Raw genomic sequence first — 17,100 nt, 5'->3', positions numbered from 1 at the left:
GGACAGCCTGGGTTGGGACCCCCGAACTGGGAAAGCCTGGGCTGGGACACCCGGACTGGGACAGCCTGGGTTGGGATACCCGGACTGGGACACCCTGGGTTGGGACACCCTGAATTTGGACCCCCAAACTGGGACACCCTGCGTTGGGTCCCCCCAACTGGGACAGCCCGGACTGGGACCACAGAGCCCCTGCGCTCTGAGCCCCGGGCTGGCACCGGCAGGGTTGGAACCCTCCGGGCTGGGACCACAGAGCCCCTGCGCTCTGAGCCCCGGGCTGGCACCGGCAGGGTTGGAACCCTCCGGGCTGGGACCACAGAGCCCCTGCGCTCTGAGCCCCGGGCTGGCACCGGCAGGGTTGGAACCCTCCGGGCTGGGCCCCCCGCTCTGCCCTGTGCTGCTGCCCAACCACAGGGCCGTGCAAACACGCACTCCCAGGGCACAGCCACCAGCTCCGCTCGCAGAGGCCACACGGCTCCGTGTCCCGCGGGGTCCCTGTGGGAACAGGCTACGGTGGGCTGCAGACTTTGGTAGCACTGCAGGGTTTGGTGATGGAGGGGCAGGAAGCAGAGGAGCTGGCAGTGCCAGCATCCTGTGTCCTGGTGAAGCACGTTCCTGCTTTTTGAGGCAGACGGAGCTGCCCCTTCCCCTGCATGCTCCCCTTCATCTCACTCTCTTCTGAGCACAGACCAGAACCTGCCCCTGCCCAGCTCAGCACCAGCGGCTCCAGCTCCCAGGGTAGCTATGCTGGTGACAGCAAGTCCTTTGCTCAGGAGGCAAGGAAAGCCCGAGCCAGGGGCAGTGGGATGGCATCTCTGGTCCTTTGGCCATGGGAGGAGGGACATGAGTAGCTGCCAATGGAACAGGAAATGAGCAGAGAGACTACAGAGCCTTTAAGTGGTGTTATTCACTACAAAAAACAGTCCTGCTCATCTGCAGGCGGGGGGAACAGCAACACCCTCAAGTCTCTGGGGGAAAATGTTCCTTGGGAGATGTTGTTGTGTGGGACGGAGGGAGCTGGCAGTCCATCAAAGGGGCACGTCCATCCCAGGCCCATCCCGGCTCCATGCTGGCTGCTGTGGGCAGCACCAGGTCCTCACTTGTGCTTGGCATGAGGGAACTCCCTGCGGCCCTTGTCGCGGCCCCCGAAGTACCGCACCCTGTGGATGGCCTGCAGCTGCTCCTCGATGGTGGCCCGGATGTCCACCTCGTCGGGGATGTGCACGTAGCGGATGTTCCTGCCGGTCACGAAGAGCTCGTCCAGCTGGGACACGGCGCCCTGCCTGTCCGTGAAGGTCACCTCGGCCAGGCGCACGTTCATGAAGGCGTCCACGCTGGTGACGCGCCCCGCGGCCGCGCTCTCATCGCGCAGCTCCACGGTGGTGACGCGGCCGCGCAGGCCCTGCAGCAGGATCACCAGGCTGTTCTCGGCGATGGTGCGCTCCTTCAGGGAGTGGCTCACCTCCATGGCGGCTGCGGCGGGACAGGGGCTGGGGACAAGGGCTGGGGACACCCACCTGCTGTGCCTCACACCGAGCAGTCCCTTCCCATGGGCCAAGCCCTGCCCGTGGACCAACCTCTGCACACACACCTGAACATGGACCAACCTCTGCACACACACCTGAACATGGACCAGCCACTGAACACACACCTGCACACGCACCTGAACATGGACCAACCTCTGCACACACACCTGAACATGGACCAACCTCTGCACACGCACCTGCCCATGGACCAGCCCCTGAACACACACCTGCACACACACCTGCACACGGACCAACCTCTGCACACACACCTGCACACACACCTGAACATGGACCAACCTCTGCACACACAACTGAACATGGACCAACCTCTGCACACACACCTGCACATACACCTGAACATGGACCAACCTCTGCACACACAACTGAACATGGACCAACCTCTGCACACACACCTGCACACACACCTGAACATGGACCAACCTCTGCACACACAACTGAACATGGACCAACCTCTGCACACACACCTGCACACGGACCAACCTCTGCACACACACCTGCACACACACCTGAACATGGACCAACCTCTGCACACACACCTGAACATGGACCAACCTCTGCACACACACCTGCACATGGACCAGCCCCTGAACACACACCTGCACACGCACCTGAACATGAACCAACCCCTGCACACACACCTGCACATGGACCAACCTCTGCACACACACCTGCACACACACCTGAACATGGACCAACCTCTGCATACACACCTGCACACGGACCAGCCCCTGAACACACACCTGCCCATGGACCAACTCCTGCCCATGGACCAACCCCTGCACACACAACTGAACATGGACTGTCGCCCTGATTTCTTAGGCTTTTCTAAAGCCTTCTGAATTTACATTCTTGTAGAGAACTTTCTCACGCAACTTTCTGTAAACAACCTATTGTTTTGCATTCTTTCATAGAGGCGGAGAAATTTGATAGACTGGTGGTTTGTCCAGTGTAGCTGGAAAGGTGGGACGTTCACCCTCCAATCCACTGGCACCTTTTGAGAACTATAAATGATTGGAGTCAGAGGAAATAAATTAGTCTCTTCATGGTGACCAAAGCTGTGGTGCGTCGTTTTTCCTTGTGTCCTCTGGTGACAATGGACCAGCCCCTGCACACACACCTGAACACAGACCATCTCCTGCACACACACCTGAACACAGACCATCTCCTGCACACACACACCTGCACATGGACCAAATCCTGCACACACACCTGAACACAGACCATACCCTGCACACACACCTGAACACAGACCATCCCCTGCACACACACCTGAACACAGACCATCTCCTGCACACACGACTGTACATGGACCAAATCCTGCCCATGGGCCATCCCCTGAACACACACCTGCACATGGACTAACCCCTGCACACACACCTGAACACAGACCAGCCCCTGCACACACACCTGCCCATGGACTAACCCTTGCACACACACACCTGAACACAGACCATCCCCTGCACACACACCTGAACACAGACCATCCCCTGCACATGGATGAAACCCTGCCCATGGGCCATCCCCTGCACACACACACCTGAACACAGACCATCCCCTGCACATGGACCAAACCCTGCCCATGGGCCATCCCCTGCACACACACACCTGAACATGGACCAACCCCTGCACATGGACCAACCCCTGCACATACACCTGAACACAGACCATCTCCTGCACACACACACCTGCACATGGGCCATCCCCTGCACACACACCTGCACATGGACCAAATCCTGCACACACACCTGAACACAGACCATCCCCTGCACACACACCTGCCCATGGACTAACCCTTGCACACACACACCTAAACACAGACCAGCCCCTGCACACACACCTGCCCATGGACTAACCCTTGCACACACACACCTGAACACAGACCATCTCCTGCACACACACCTGAACACAGACCATCTCCTGCACACACACACCTGAACACAGACCATCCCCTGCACACACACACCTGAACACAGACCATCTCCTGCACACACACCTGAACACAGACCATCCCCTGCACATGGACCAAACCCTGCCCATGGGCCATCCCTGCACACACACACCTGAACATGGACCAACCCCTGCACATACACCTGAACACAGACCATCCCCTGCACACACACCTGAACACAGACCATCTCCCGCACACACACCTGAACACAGACCATCCCCTGCACATGCACCAAACCCTGCCCATGGACCATCCCCTGCACACACACACCTGAACACAGACCAGCCCCCGCACGTTCACCTGCCCACGGACCGCCCCCTCCACGCACACCTGCACACCGTACCAACCCTGAAACGCTCACCTGCACGCAGGCACACCGTGTGCTGCCCTGCACGCACGCACATCGCCCCTTGCACACCCACCTGCACACTCACCTGCTCTCACACCATTCCTCGCTCACTCCCCGCACGCCGCCCCCCTCCCCACTCACTCCCATTCTCCTCGCCCCCCGCTCCCCCACTCACGCTGGGGTGTTCCGTGTCCCCTCGCACTCTGCCTGCCCCCACCCCCCTCCACTCTCGCGGTCCCGGTCCCGGGTCCCGCCGCTGTCCCCATTCCCCCCCCCACCCCCGCGCACTCACGCGCCGCCGCCTTCCCGCGCGCTCGCCCGCGCCGCCCCGCCCCTCGCGCACGCGCGGCCCCGCCCCTCGCCCCGCCCCGCCCCGCCTGGAAGGGGCGGGGCGGTTCCGCGTCCCCGATGGCCCGGTGTCCGCGTATCCCGATATCCATGTGTCCCGCTGTCCCTGTGTCCCGGTCTCCCCATGTCCCGTTGTACGCGTGTCCCGGTGTCCTCAAGCCCCGCTATCCCTGTGTCCCGCTGTCCCCATGTCCCGGTGTCCTCAAGCCCCGCTGTCCCTGTGTCCCGCTGTCCCCATGTCCCGGTGTCCTCAAGCCCCGCTGTCCCTGTGTCCCGCTGTCCCCATGTCCCGGTGTCCTCAAGCCCCGCTGTCCCTGTGTCCCGCTGTCCCCATGTCCCGGTGTCCTCAAGCCCCGCTGTCCCTGTGTCCCGCTGTCCCCATGTCCCGGTGTCCTCAAGCCCCGCTGTCCCTGTGTCCCGCTGTCCGCGTGTCCCGGTGCCCCCGTGTCCTGATGTCCCCGTGTCCCTGTGTCGCGCTGTCCCTGTGTCCCGGTGTCCCCAAGTCCCGGTGTCCCTGTGTCGCGCTGTCCCTGTGTCCCGCTGTCTGTGTGTCTCAGTATCTGCGTGTCCCAATGTCTGCGTGTTGTGCTGTCTGCGTGTCCCGATGTCCGCTTGTCCGGGTGTCCGCTTGTCCCAATGTCCCGGTGCCCGCTTGTCCCAATGTCCCGGTGTCCACTTGTCCCAGTGTCCGCTTGTCCCAATGTCCCGGTGTCCACTTGTCCCGGTGTCTGCTTGTCCCAATGTCCCGGTGTCCGCTTGTCCTGGTGTCCGCTTGTCCCAATGTCCCGGTGCCCACTTGTCCCAATGTCCCGGTGTCCACTTGTCCCAGTGTCCGCTTGTCCCAATGTCCCGGTGTCCACTTGTCCCGGTGTCCGCTTGTCCCAATGTCCCGGTGTCTGCTTGTCCCAATGTCCCTGTGTCCACTTGTCCCAGTGTCCGCTTGTCCCAATGTCCCGGTGTCCACTTGTCCCGGTGTCCGCTTGTCCCAATGTCCCTGTGTCCACTTGTCCTGGTGCCCACTTGTCCCAATGTTCTGGTGTCTGCTTGTCCCGATGCCCGCTTGTCCCAATGTCCCGGTGTCTGCTTGTCCTGGTGTCCGCTTGTCCCAATGTCCCAGTGTCCACTTGTCCCGGTGCCCACTTGTCCCAATGTCCCGGTGTCCGCTTGTCCCAATGTCCCGGTGTCCGCTTGTCCCGGTGTCTGCTTGTCCCAGTGTTCCCATGTCCCGGTGTCCCCATGTCCGGCTCAGAGCCCGTCCATCAGTGCCAGCAGGTCCTCGCCCTTCTCGGCGCTGCCCGGGCGCGGCTCCGCCACGTCCAGCTCGCCCAGGATGCGGGACAGCTCTGCCCGCCGCCCCGGCTCCTGCGGGACAGACACGGCGCTCAGCCCCCGCCGGTGCCCCCGCGCTGCTACCGCGGCTGGGACTGGGCTGGACTGGGATGTGCCCCTGCTACACCCAAGTCGGCTGAAAACTTGCTCTGGTGTTTGTCAGGATTCAAGGTTTCTTAGTAAATATTCACCAGTTCCACTGTCTTGGCAGAAAATTGGCAATTGCTTAGTTAAGAGCTTAAGTGAAATGAGTAAAAAATGTATTTTTAAGTCCCTACTCTGGGTGAAACACGGTCCTTAGCAAGGCAGGGATGGTGAGAACCAGTGATGTGAAACGTGTTACGTACCTGTGTGGCTTCAATGTTGATAACCTTGTAGGACAACTCCTCTGGTCTGGTCTGTGCAGCGTGTCTTGATTAAAAACATGAAAAAGTGGTTAATCCCATGAAGATTTATAAAGAAATTATAAAGATTGGACTTTGTGAGGCTCCTGTAGGCACAAATGATGTTCAGAGGATGCTCACAGGGCCAGACTGGATGGGGCTTGAAGCAGCCTGGCCTACTGGAAGGTGTCCCTTTCCATGGCAGAGTAGAATTAGAGGACCCTTAAGGACCCTTCCAACCCAAACCATTCTGGAATTCCATGAAGTTTGGCAATGCCTCTGTTCCTACTTGGCAAATTAACATATTCACACCAGTCTGGAGGCTTCTCCCTGTCCTAGATATTTTTGTTAAGTGTAGAAGAGCAGGAATATTTCTGCAGCAGAAACAAGCAGATAGAAACATCCTGCTAAAACGGCTGAGGGGATGTTTCTGTCCAGTGGCACTGGGAGAAAAGCTGCATCACAGGGAATCATCCTGGAGCAGGACAACAACGTGCTGCTCTGACCCTAAAGCTCTTGAGGGCCAGCTTTGGTCTCCAGGGCTCCCCACAGGGCACCCCAAACCCAGACCCAAACCCAAACCCAAACCCAAACCCAAACCCAAACCCAAACCCAGAAGGACTCCAGCGTACTCTTCCTCCTCATCGGTTGTGAACAAGTTCAGCCGAAATCCTGACTCGCCACCAGCGGGTTTCTGGATGTCCAAACCTCCCAGCAGCCGGGCCAAAAAGTTCAGCTCTTCTTTAGCAAGAGGGTTGGGGGCTGTGTTCTCCTGCAGGAAACAGCAATAGGCTCGTTGGGCAATTACCTGGGAGACTGGGGCTGCAAGGACCTTTGATATTCCATATATTTTTCATATATTCCTGATATTCCACACATGTCCTTCAGAGGGATAGAAACACATTTATTTCCCTGGTATTCCTGGGACAGACTGTGCAGATAACCACAGTAATCACCAGCTCAGTACTGGAAATGGTTGCTTCAATTTATAGACTCAGCACAAAATACTTTTCCAGCTAAACTGGACAGATGAGAAATCTGTAAAGCCAACTTTCTGTTTTCTGAGGAGATTAAAAGAGAAGCAAGCACATCCTTGCAGGAGCATGTGAATTCTTTGGGAAAATGTGCCCAGGCTTCAAAGGACTGGGGAGGATTGGATGGGGCTCTGAGAACAACAGGAAAGCTTCCCTGAACTTATCCCCTATCTGTAGACTAAGAACATGGCCAGTTTAAGCTGTGACAGGAAGAGGACAACACTGACCTTTGCCTGGGATGCCAGGTTTTTGGATGATCCTGACATGTGTGTCTCCACTGGCCGGGTCACGCTGTACCTGGAGGGAAAACACACCTGGGGAAGAATGGCTTGTTCTGGGACCAGGTGCAGCAACCAGAGGGAGCAGCACAGGATGCAGAATTTCAGGATATTTTCCTGAAGACTGAACAATTGCAATGGGAAGTTACAGCTCAGTGTGGTGCAATACTGAGGCAGTAAGGTGTGAGAGGGACAAAGCTGTGAGAAGGAACACAGATCTCTTTGGATGGAAAACGTACATTAAGGCCAGCATGGAGAACAGAGAGGATTTCTTGACTGTGGCATTAAATGTGACATTAAATCACATTTCACATGAGATGCAGCACCAGGTGAGAACGCTCCTCTGCTCCCCTGTGGACGTAAATCAAAGTTTTGCTGTTTTCTGCAGCTCTTTATACACTGTCCACACATGTCCTGGTGCAGGACAGCACCTTGTAACAAAGTAAATCTGATAATTAATAGCAAAAGAGGCCAAAATCACACCAGGCTGAAGATGTACTTCCAAACAATCCATCAGCATTTGGTTCAGGTTTCTACACAGAACAAAAATTACTTACATATTTGTTCCAAGTTTGAGGACTCTGTCTCCATAAAGCTCAAAAGATCCTTCCCTTTGTGGAGTAACATAATTCCCAGCAGTGGTGAACTCAGCCCTTTTAACTTCCACTCCTTTGTGATTGAATATCCTTAAAAACGAGGCATTATTGAAACATTTAGTAGTTTCAGTCCTGATTTTAGTACCTAATTCCTCTGCTTTCTGCATGAGGGGAATAAAACTCTATTCTGAATAATAACAATAATAACAATAATAATTCTATATAATAACATTTTTATTATGTATTATAATAGTATTCTGTATAATAATAATAATTCTGTACATTGCTAAATACCTCTGTTATGGGATAAATTACTAATAGCTAATTTATTGGGATAGAAAACTCCCAAAAGCAGCTCAGCATTTCATTGCTGGGTGACTTAGTCCCAGATCCTGCCCTTTAAATAGCATTAAATAGCAATAATAATAGATAATAATTTTTTAAAAGGCCCCTTAAATAGAATTTACTGGAGGTTCAGCTATCCATTCAACAGGAATGGCAGTTTGAGCTGGATTCCTGAGCCCTCTGGCATGAGATGCTCCTCCCTGGGCAGCCCCACTCATGGCACCAGCTCACCTGATGAGCCCTGGCACCTCTGTGCCCCATGGGACAGGCCCCGAGATCGGCAGCACGAAGCGACCGTTGGAGTTTTGCACTTTGTCCTTCAGGAAGATGGAGACCTGCAAAAGGACATCACAAACATCACACCCTTGAGGAAATCCTGTAGAGACCTTGCCATCCAAATTCCCTGAAATTTGAGCTTGAGCAGCTCTGCCTGAGCTGGGGGAGGTTTCCCAGAGCTCTTGATGTGTGTAGGGATCTATTTACAAAGCCAGAGATGTGGAATTGTGGGCCAGAGGATGGGCACGCTGACCTAACATAAAAAATATTATATTAAAAACTGCTGTTCATGCATGTGAGTGTCACCAATTTGTTTAGAGAACACCAAGACTTCACGCTCGGGTTTCCTATCAAGTTTCTTCTAAAAGGAAAAATGGATTTATCAATCAGCAAATCACACTAGTAGAGATTCCTTTTTTCATAATATTGTAGAATTATTCCACATTATTGCAGTATATGTGCTCAATTTGTGAAATCTGAGTGCAATTACAAGCACATCAAGATGACTGAAAAGCACTAGCAACAAACCCAGACCTGCAGTGTTTATAAGCAGATCTCTTTATATTCCAGCCCCAAACTCCCTGTCATTCTCTCTGCCTAGTTGGATTGGGCTCTTACCCTGATGTGCATGTCCTGGAAGAAAATGAGAAGTGTTTGCCTGATGAGCTGGAATTCACCATCAGAGAGACAGTTGTAGGTCTGGAAAAAGAAAATCATCATGCAAGAGTTTACAGGTGTGCCATGTCCCACCCAGGGAAAGAGGAACAAGCAAGTACAGCTGAATATTCTGATCCAGGGGGAGCAGAGATGCTCTAAGGGGGCTGCTGGTTATTATCAATAATTATTGTCTGCCATTAAAAGTCTGATTAAATTTCTGGTGAAATCAGTGGAGACTTAAATCAGGCTGAATAAGCAATACATTGATTTAAAGTGGGCCAGTAGAAAAATACCACTTGACTCACAGGCCTCTCCAATGTAGTAATTAATCTCTTAAGAGGTAAAAAACCCATAAAATCAAACCACAGTGCATACCACCTTTTTTGTGAGGATTCTTACTTCAATCAGCCGCCGGAAGGTCTCATCCACCTGGTTCAGAATGCCAGGGGAGTCGGAGATGAAATCCTTGATGGCATCCAGGTGGTTGAACGTGACCAGCAGAATGTCCCTGGGCCGAGGGCACAGCAGCACTTGGTATTTGAAGGCCATAGTCATGAGGTCGTAGAGCTGCAAAGGAACACAGGAGCGTTGGTCCTGTCACAGAGGAAACCTCCCGGGCACGGAGAGACGGATTCAGTCAGGCCAACGCCTGCCTGTGGCACAAGGAACCATTTTAGCTTCCTTTCCTAAAAAACAAGACCTCTGCAGTGCCACCCCCAGCCTTCCAGCTGGGTCTCCAATGCCACCAGTGCTCAGGGAGGTCACACCTCGAGTGCTGGGTCCAGTTCTCAGCCCCTCAGTGCAAGAGGGGACATGAGGGGCTGGAGCGTGTCCAGAGAAGTGAACAGAGCTGGGGAAGGGGCTGGAGCACCTGAAGCAGCTGAGGAGGCTCAGCCTGAAGAAAAGGAGGCTCAGGGGGGAACTTCTGGCTCTGCACAACTCCCTGACAGGCGGGGACAGCCAGGGTGGGTTGGGATCTGCTCACATGGAACATGGACAGGAAGAGAGGGAATGGCCTCAGGCTGGGCCAGGGGAGAGTGAGGTTGGACATCAGCAGGAATTTCTGCATGGAAATGTTGATTAAACATTGGAAGGGACTGTCCAGGGAGGTGCTGAAGTCCCCATCCCTGAAGGTGTCCAAGGACACTCAGTGCTCTGGGCTGGGTGACAAGGTGGGGATTGGGCACAGCTTGGACTTGATGTTCTTGGAGAGCTTTTCCAGCCTCAGTGATTCTATGAATTTCAGCAGCCCTGACACCAGGGTGGAGGGCTCTCTGGTAATCCCATTCCTACCACTTTTTCCTAAAGTGGCTGTGGATACACTGTTTGCAGGCAATAACTGCAATAACTGCACCTGCAGCTGCAAGGCAGTGGGTGTCAGTACAGAAATACAGACATTTATCCACATCCATATACCATACGTGTGTATATTTTTAATACATATGCAAACACCTGATAAACTTAAGGAATGCTCAGTGAACTCGTTCAAATCAAACATTTAGCTGTTCAAGCAGAAATAGTTCTGAAGCAGCTGATAGCACCATGGATTTCCTTGGCCAAGAACCATTTTCACATGGAAAGCTGTTCCAAAATACTTCAAAATGGTAAAGCCACGGGTTAATTATTGCAACAAAAACTGGTGAAGGGCAGCTGGGGAGTGCAGCAGAGGCAGGCTGGGCAGCAGGACTGTTACCTTGTCCATGCTGGCCTGGTTGAGTCTCATGATGGAGGCGTGAGCCAGCCGGTCGTACACGGTGCGCAGGGCTTTCTTGGAATACAGATCCTGGGGTTTGAACAGCTCCTCCATGAATTTTTTGTTGAACATGGTGCTGATGATGTCGTTCATAACTGCAAAGACAAAGTTAGGCTCTGTGGTTTGCTCCAGTGTCCCAGATTGAAAAAAGCAAGATGAATTCCATTTGCCATCTGCATGGCAGCTGTCTTCTGTTAAGGGGCAGTTTTCCTTCTCTCTTCCACAACCAATCCTCTCTCTCAGGGGAGACATCAGCTGATAATGGGCTATTGAATGTCACTGTGTGACTGATAAGAACTATAACATCCCATTGGGAGATGCTCCGCCCAGAGGGAGGAGCCAAGCATTCCTACCTGGATATAATCCGGGTTTTGGGACACCAGCACGGGTTTTTCTGCACTGGATTTCCCAGAGGAACAGCTGCCTCTTCCACTGCAGGAAGACTGCACCCTTTTCTACAGGATCCCTGCTCCAACAGAACCACACCTGACACTCCAGGAGGACTGCAGCCACAATTCCAGTTGGACTGCTGCCAACACCCTGTCCAACAGGGTGTTGGGTTGTATTCTGACTCTGGCAGTGTTGTTTTGGTTCACTGCATTGTTTATTTTATCATTTTACTTTCTTCCCTAATAAAGAACTGCTATTCCTGCTCCCATATTTTTGCCTGAGAGCCCCCCTTAATTTCAAATTTATAACAATTCAGAGGGAGGGGGTCTACATTTTTTTTTTTTTTTCCATTTCAGGGGAGGCTCCTGCCTTTCTTAGCAGACACCTGTCTTTCCAAACCAAGACATCCAGAACAGCGTGTTCCTGGTCCATCCCAGGGTCACACTGGGGTTACCTGTGCAGAGCAGGGACAGAGTACAACAGGAGAGGGGGAACAGCACCTCTGGATCCAGCACTGCCTCAGCCCCACCTGGGCTGAGCCACCTGATGTCCCCAGGGCACAGATGCCACAGATGCAGTCCCTGTTTCCCAGTGGGAACAAGGCTGGCTTTGTTGCCCTGGTTTTACAGCTATGGTTGGCAGTTTTCATTTTTAACTAATGTTGCTTGTAGGCTGCTCTGGTGTGTTATTATCTTAAAAAGCTGCAGTTCTGCTTCCTAAGGAGAGGGTTTTGCACTGTGGTAGATCTTTGCTGGGCCTGTTCCTCGACACCCTCTGACACCATCAGTCTATTTTTTAACTTCTCAACAGAAGCTCCTGCAGGGCTCTCTGTAATCTTTATTCCAACCAGATTAACACTGGCAGGTATTTAACAAAGCATTTATATCCCTGGGATCTATATCAACCCATTCAGGGCTCTCACAGCTGAAACATCTGCAGGCCCTAGAGTTTCAAATGCAGAACTCCAAACTTCCTTTCTTGTGGTTCATTTTTTATGTGTAAATTTAGCCATGGAACTGTTTTATTACTGAGGAGTTCTTACAGCTCAGGAGTGCTGAGTGTGAGGGCTGTGCTCTGGTTACTGAGCTTTCAATGCAAACAAGATGGAAAACATTGTGCAGTGCTTCAAGCAGATGCAGCACCTGAGCTTTTGTGCTGGATCTGCCACTTTCATTATCTCCCTGATGCACTCTAAAGAGTTATCATCAATAAATATTTATTCCTCTATCAAAAAAAAAAAAGGTAAATGAATACATCAGGTCACAGATTACTGTACAAGTGTGGATTTTCCTAAGCAGATGACTGTTACAAAGCTCATAATGCCAGACAATTCTTGAGGATTAGAAAAATCTCAGAATAAATAATAATAATAAAAAAAGGAAAATAAGAAAAAGTGAAGAAAAAGAAAGTGGTAGTGACTAATGCTTTGAATTATTGCCCTAATGATTACCTGGGGGGTCAGACACCTGGCTTTTCACACCTGCCCTACCCCAACAGACAAAATAAAGATAATTTCTCTGTCACTTCATCTCTTCCTAGAGGATAAACTCCCTGGGGACTGCTGGGAGCCTGGGCAGGAGAGCTGTGTTCCCAAGGGCAGAGGCCCCCTGAAGTGATTCTCTCTCCTCTCTAAACCTGCTGGTTCCTCACACACTGCTCACACAGAGCTCAGCAGCCCCTGTGCTGAACCTGACAGGGCTCCCTAGTCCTGGTTTAAACAAACACCCCAAAACCACAGGCAGATCTCAGCTCCTCAGCAGTCTGGACTAAGAATACACCTAATTACAAACGGGAAAAAAGTCCCTCTTTCCTCCCTTCCTTTCAAATAAACTGGCCATAAAACAACCCCTACTTTGCAAATTCAGGCAGAAATCCCCTATTTTTTTTGTGGAGAAAATAAAATATATTAGCACTATTAGATATTAGTATCTAATTAATTTTGCAGGGAATCAATTATGACAAAAATAAGAACTTCTGCTTTATACTGCTATTAAGGAAAATATTTTTAAGGTGCTTGTGTGTGCTGCCCACAGAAAGACTTCTGTCCTTGGAGAGTCACAAACAATCCAAACCAGCAGGACACAGACACCTCCCAGTACACTGATTTTTCAACAGAATCGAAGGTCTGTGTGAACCACAGACATAAATTATCTTCTGAAATTAAAACCTCTTGTGTGGGCTATAAAAAGAACTGAGAAAGACATTAAAAAACATCATGGTAAAGGGCAAATTGATAATAAGTCTCTCACATGTTTGATAATGACACAGCAGAAGTCTCAGGGTGGCCCTGGAGTGGCCATGGCAGGTGACACAGGAGCATTGGCCCAGGGACATGGCACAAGCAACACAGAAAAAGCAACTGAGCAGAGAGGGGAGGTCTAAACTGGGATGAGAGGAGGGAAACCAGTATAGCCAGTGCTATGGGCAGGACTGGAGCTGGGGGTGATGGTGGCTTTGGCCTCCCCACGCCAAGTCTCTGGTGACAGACAGCACGTGTCACTGGCATGGCTGGGATGCATGACATGAGGCTGGAGCTAGGCCTGGGTGATGCTGGTGCTTCCTGGAGGATGTTTGGGCAGCAGAAGGAACATTCTGAGTTCTGGACTGTCACCCTGCGTGCCACAGGCTCGTGGTTCCTCAGGGAACCTCGTCATGGCTCCATCAGTGACAGCCCCAGGGGGTGACATCAGAACCTTGCTGGGATCCCCTGGAGCACTGAGCACAGGCAAAGTGTTCTCGCTCACAGGAGAAGTGAAGGGTCAGCCTGGGACCTGCCCCTGAGCCAGCCCTGTCTCCCTGCCTCACAGCTCTGGGCAGCTCCTCCTCGGTTGGGATGGGATGGAATCTGTCCCTGGACTTCTGAGTTAAAGGGTGTGCTTGGAAACATAATGGTAAGGAAAAAGCTAGGGCAAACTCCAGGACATCAGCATTTACCTTCAATAAATAGTAAAGCCTACTAAAAGGATGCTTATTTTACACAACACAAATCATAACCTCGACCCCTCTTGAAAAAGGGCTGCTCAGAAGTTCTGTAAGTTCTGCTCATGCTCACCGAGCAAAAACCTGAGATCCATTTCCTCATTCCTTAGCACAGCCTTTGCTGCAGGCTCCTGTTCCAGGGCAGATTCCAGAGGGGCACACCCGAGGGCTCAATCCCACCCTCAGCATCCCTCCAGTCAGGATGAGCTTGGCTGAGCTGTGGCACCTGCTCCTTTGGGATGACTCTGCCAGGTGTGACCACCAGCACAGGTGGGTAAAGCAGCTGGGATGGGAATGCCTTCGATCATCCCTGGAGTTCACCTGTCCAAACCCTGAGCAATGCATGAGATAAAACCTTAGAAAAATGGAATATACCCAATATTCCTGCATTTAGGCAGAAAAACAACCTGCACAATGCTCACACAATTACATGCTTGCATGAAAACAGTGGTAAAGAAACACAAATACCATTTTTGCAGGCAAGACCACGAAGGTAAAAAGTTTGGATCCATTTATATTCTTGGTTAAATTAACAGCTGATTTTTGAGGCCATATGACTTTAAGATATGGTCTGCTTTTTCACTGATTTACAGTCCAAAGGGCATTTAAGGACCAGGTGGGCATTATTGTTCATTTGTGACACTGCCTGAGGGCTGCGGGAACAGCCTCAGGTGTTCAGGCACGATGAGCCCCAGGTGTGCACGTGGGGTTGGACTGGTGCATGCAGCCAGCAGTTACTGTACCTCGTTTCCTGTCCACATCTGTCCATTCATCTACACGAAGCATATAAAACAAAACAGCAGTTCAAGATGTAAGAACAAGAGTTGCAAGGAGAAGAAAAGAAAATAGAAAGAAATAAACTTAAAAAAATAAAAAGCTAACTAATGGATGTTGTCTCGTCTCATCAGCATTCAGCACTGAAAGAGAACATCACCCTCCCCTTGGATAAAATCCTGCTGCTTCAGTGCACATCAAATTGTACCCTTTGCATGAGCTTGGGTAGTTTTCAGCTGCATTTTGCACTTAGAGGTAACCAACATTTGAGTGAACAGCTTAAAGCATCAACAAACACCTCAGTGTGGATGAACCACACCTCAGTGAAATTAACACACAATTTTTTGGACAAAAAAAAAATAAATCCATGTGTGGACAAACTAAAACAGGCCAATTCTCCTGCTGAGATACTCCACCAAGATTTAATTTAGCTAAAGTCCTAAACTTGTCCCTGAATGAACAGCAGTAAACTTCTGTAAGATCATTCCCACATCAGGACACAAATGAATAATTACAAATTTCCCCCTCACAAACAATACAACAATTACACAGTGAACCCTTTGTTGTTTAGCACTTCATAAAGGACAGGCACAAGGGATTACAATACCAAGCTCATACCAAGTTAATTTTTTAATAAAACGTCACAGAGCTTCCCAAGGCACATTCCCCATCCCCTGACAGAGAGGTGCAAGGACTTGTAAAGCAAAGCTTTAAATTGAAGTGGTAAATGCAGAGGTGCTTGGCTGTGAGCTGGAGTTTCATGCCCCAGTGAAGACACGAGGCTCTGTTTGTATAAGGATTTTGGCCAAATGAGATTGTATAAAAGCCAGGGTTTCAGGAGCTGTACTGGTATTTGGATTTCACATAATTGCACGTGCTGTGTTTGCATGAGATTTATAAATTTATTCCTGGAAACTCCTTCCCATTGCAAAGCAACAAAACAGTCCAGGAGCTGGGCTGACACAACCAAATCCTGAGCTATTTTGAGTCCAAAAGCGCGTTTCTGAAGCTATAACCCCCGAATCGAGCACAGAAACACCGACACGGACTCCGCTTTCTCCTTCTGTGTGAGAACCTCCCAGACCAACCCCAGCAACACCCTCGGGCTGTTCTCACCACTGGAACTTCACCGAGCCGATCAACCCAACGGGCTGCGCTGCCCGGTGGAGAGCACGGGACACCGAGGGCTGATTTCCGTGATAATTACTGCGGTAATTACTGAAATCGGGGCAGGGAAACTCCTGCCCCGGAGCGGCACTGAAGCCGTGAGTTCGCAGCATCCTCCGGTGACAGCACAGCGTGTCCCCGTGTGTCCCGGTGCAGCAGCTGACAGAAGGAGAGGACACAGCCTTAAGCTGCGCCAAGGGAAGTTTAGCTTAGACGGCAGAAAAAAAAAAAATTCTTCACCGAAAGAGTGATTGGGAAATGGAATGGCCTGCCCAGGGAGGTGGTGGAGTCACCATCCCTGGACTGGAGGTGGCACTCAGTGCCGTGGTTTAGCTGATGAGGAGGTGCCAGGTCATGGGTTGGGCTAGGTGATACTAAAGGTCTTTCCCAGCCTAGTTCGTTCTGTGATTCTGTGGCATCCCTGGAGCCGGCACCGCCGGGCGGAGCCGCTCTCGGGGAGGCGGGAGCGGGGGCAGAGCCCTGCCCGGGGACACCGGCAGCGGCTCCCGGCGCTCCGCTGGCACCGCGACACCGGGAGCGGAGGGGCCCGCGCGCCGCTCACCTTTGCGCGCCTTCTCTCCGGGGATGCTCTGGGCGCGCAGCCGCTGGTCCAGGATGTAGAGCATCTCCCCTCCCAGGTTCAGGAACAGCAGCGGCAGCGTCCGCGCCGACATGGCCCCGGCACGGCCCCGCTGCCCGGCACGGCCCCGCTGCCCGGCACGGCCCCGCTCCCGGGCACGGCCCCGCTGCCCGGCACGGCCCCGCTGCCCGGCACGGCCCCGCTCCCGGCACGGCCCCGCTGCCCGGCACGACCCCGCTGCCCGGCACGGCCCCGCTGCCCGGCACGGCCCCGCTGCCCGCTCCGCCGCCGCCGTTGCCGGGCAGCCGCGAGGCCAATCGCGGAGCGCCGTCTTGGCCGGCCGGGGCGCGCCTGCGCATCGTCCCGGTGT

General features: G+C 52.4%; 2 protein-coding genes across 10 annotated transcripts; both read right to left on the bottom strand.

Annotated features, from left to right (window-relative positions):
• Positions 1 to 884: 884 nt before the first annotated feature.
• On the bottom strand, positions 885 to 2,933 carry LSM10 (LSM10, U7 small nuclear RNA associated). Of its 8 annotated transcripts, none has more exons than XM_068172814.1 (2): positions 2,892 to 2,933; positions 885 to 1,540 (listed from the first exon to the last, which is right to left on the bottom strand). In XM_068172814.1, exon 2 carries the CDS (start codon positions 1,463 to 1,465, stop codon positions 1,094 to 1,096), a length of 372 nt encoding a protein of 123 aa, XP_068028915.1. In that variant the 5' UTR covers positions 1,466 to 1,540; positions 2,892 to 2,933; the 3' UTR covers positions 885 to 1,093. The 8 variants fall into 8 exon arrangements, with proteins under 8 accessions (XP_068028915.1, XP_068028911.1, XP_068028910.1 ...); XM_068172810.1 differs by lacking the exon at positions 2,892 to 2,933 and adding an exon at positions 2,325 to 2,332 and having other exon boundaries at positions 885 to 1,562; XM_068172809.1 differs by lacking the exon at positions 2,892 to 2,933 and adding an exon at positions 2,153 to 2,170.
• Positions 2,934 to 5,340: 2,407 nt separating this feature from the next.
• Positions 5,341 to 16,842, bottom strand: OSCP1 (organic solute carrier partner 1). Of its 2 annotated transcripts, XM_068172483.1 has the most exons (11): positions 16,713 to 16,842; positions 14,953 to 14,982; positions 10,781 to 10,935; positions 9,487 to 9,654; positions 9,049 to 9,129; positions 8,386 to 8,489; positions 7,771 to 7,899; positions 7,163 to 7,232; positions 6,534 to 6,673; positions 5,866 to 5,929; positions 5,341 to 5,551 (listed from the first exon to the last, which is right to left on the bottom strand). In XM_068172483.1, the coding sequence occupies exons 1-11, from the start codon at positions 16,822 to 16,824 to the stop codon at positions 5,435 to 5,437; spliced, it is 1,170 nt and encodes a 389-aa protein (XP_068028584.1). In that variant the 5' UTR covers positions 16,825 to 16,842; the 3' UTR covers positions 5,341 to 5,434. The 2 variants fall into 2 exon arrangements, with proteins under 2 accessions (XP_068028584.1, XP_068028586.1); XM_068172485.1 differs by lacking the exon at positions 14,953 to 14,982 and having other exon boundaries at positions 5,342 to 5,551.
• Positions 16,843 to 17,100: the final 258 nt, after the last annotated feature.

This window comes from Anomalospiza imberbis, chromosome 25 (genome assembly GCF_031753505.1).
Source record: "Anomalospiza imberbis isolate Cuckoo-Finch-1a 21T00152 chromosome 25, ASM3175350v1, whole genome shotgun sequence".
Taxonomy (NCBI): Eukaryota; Metazoa; Chordata; class Aves; order Passeriformes; family Viduidae; genus Anomalospiza; species Anomalospiza imberbis.
This window is presented reverse-complemented; position numbering and strand designations above follow the sequence as displayed.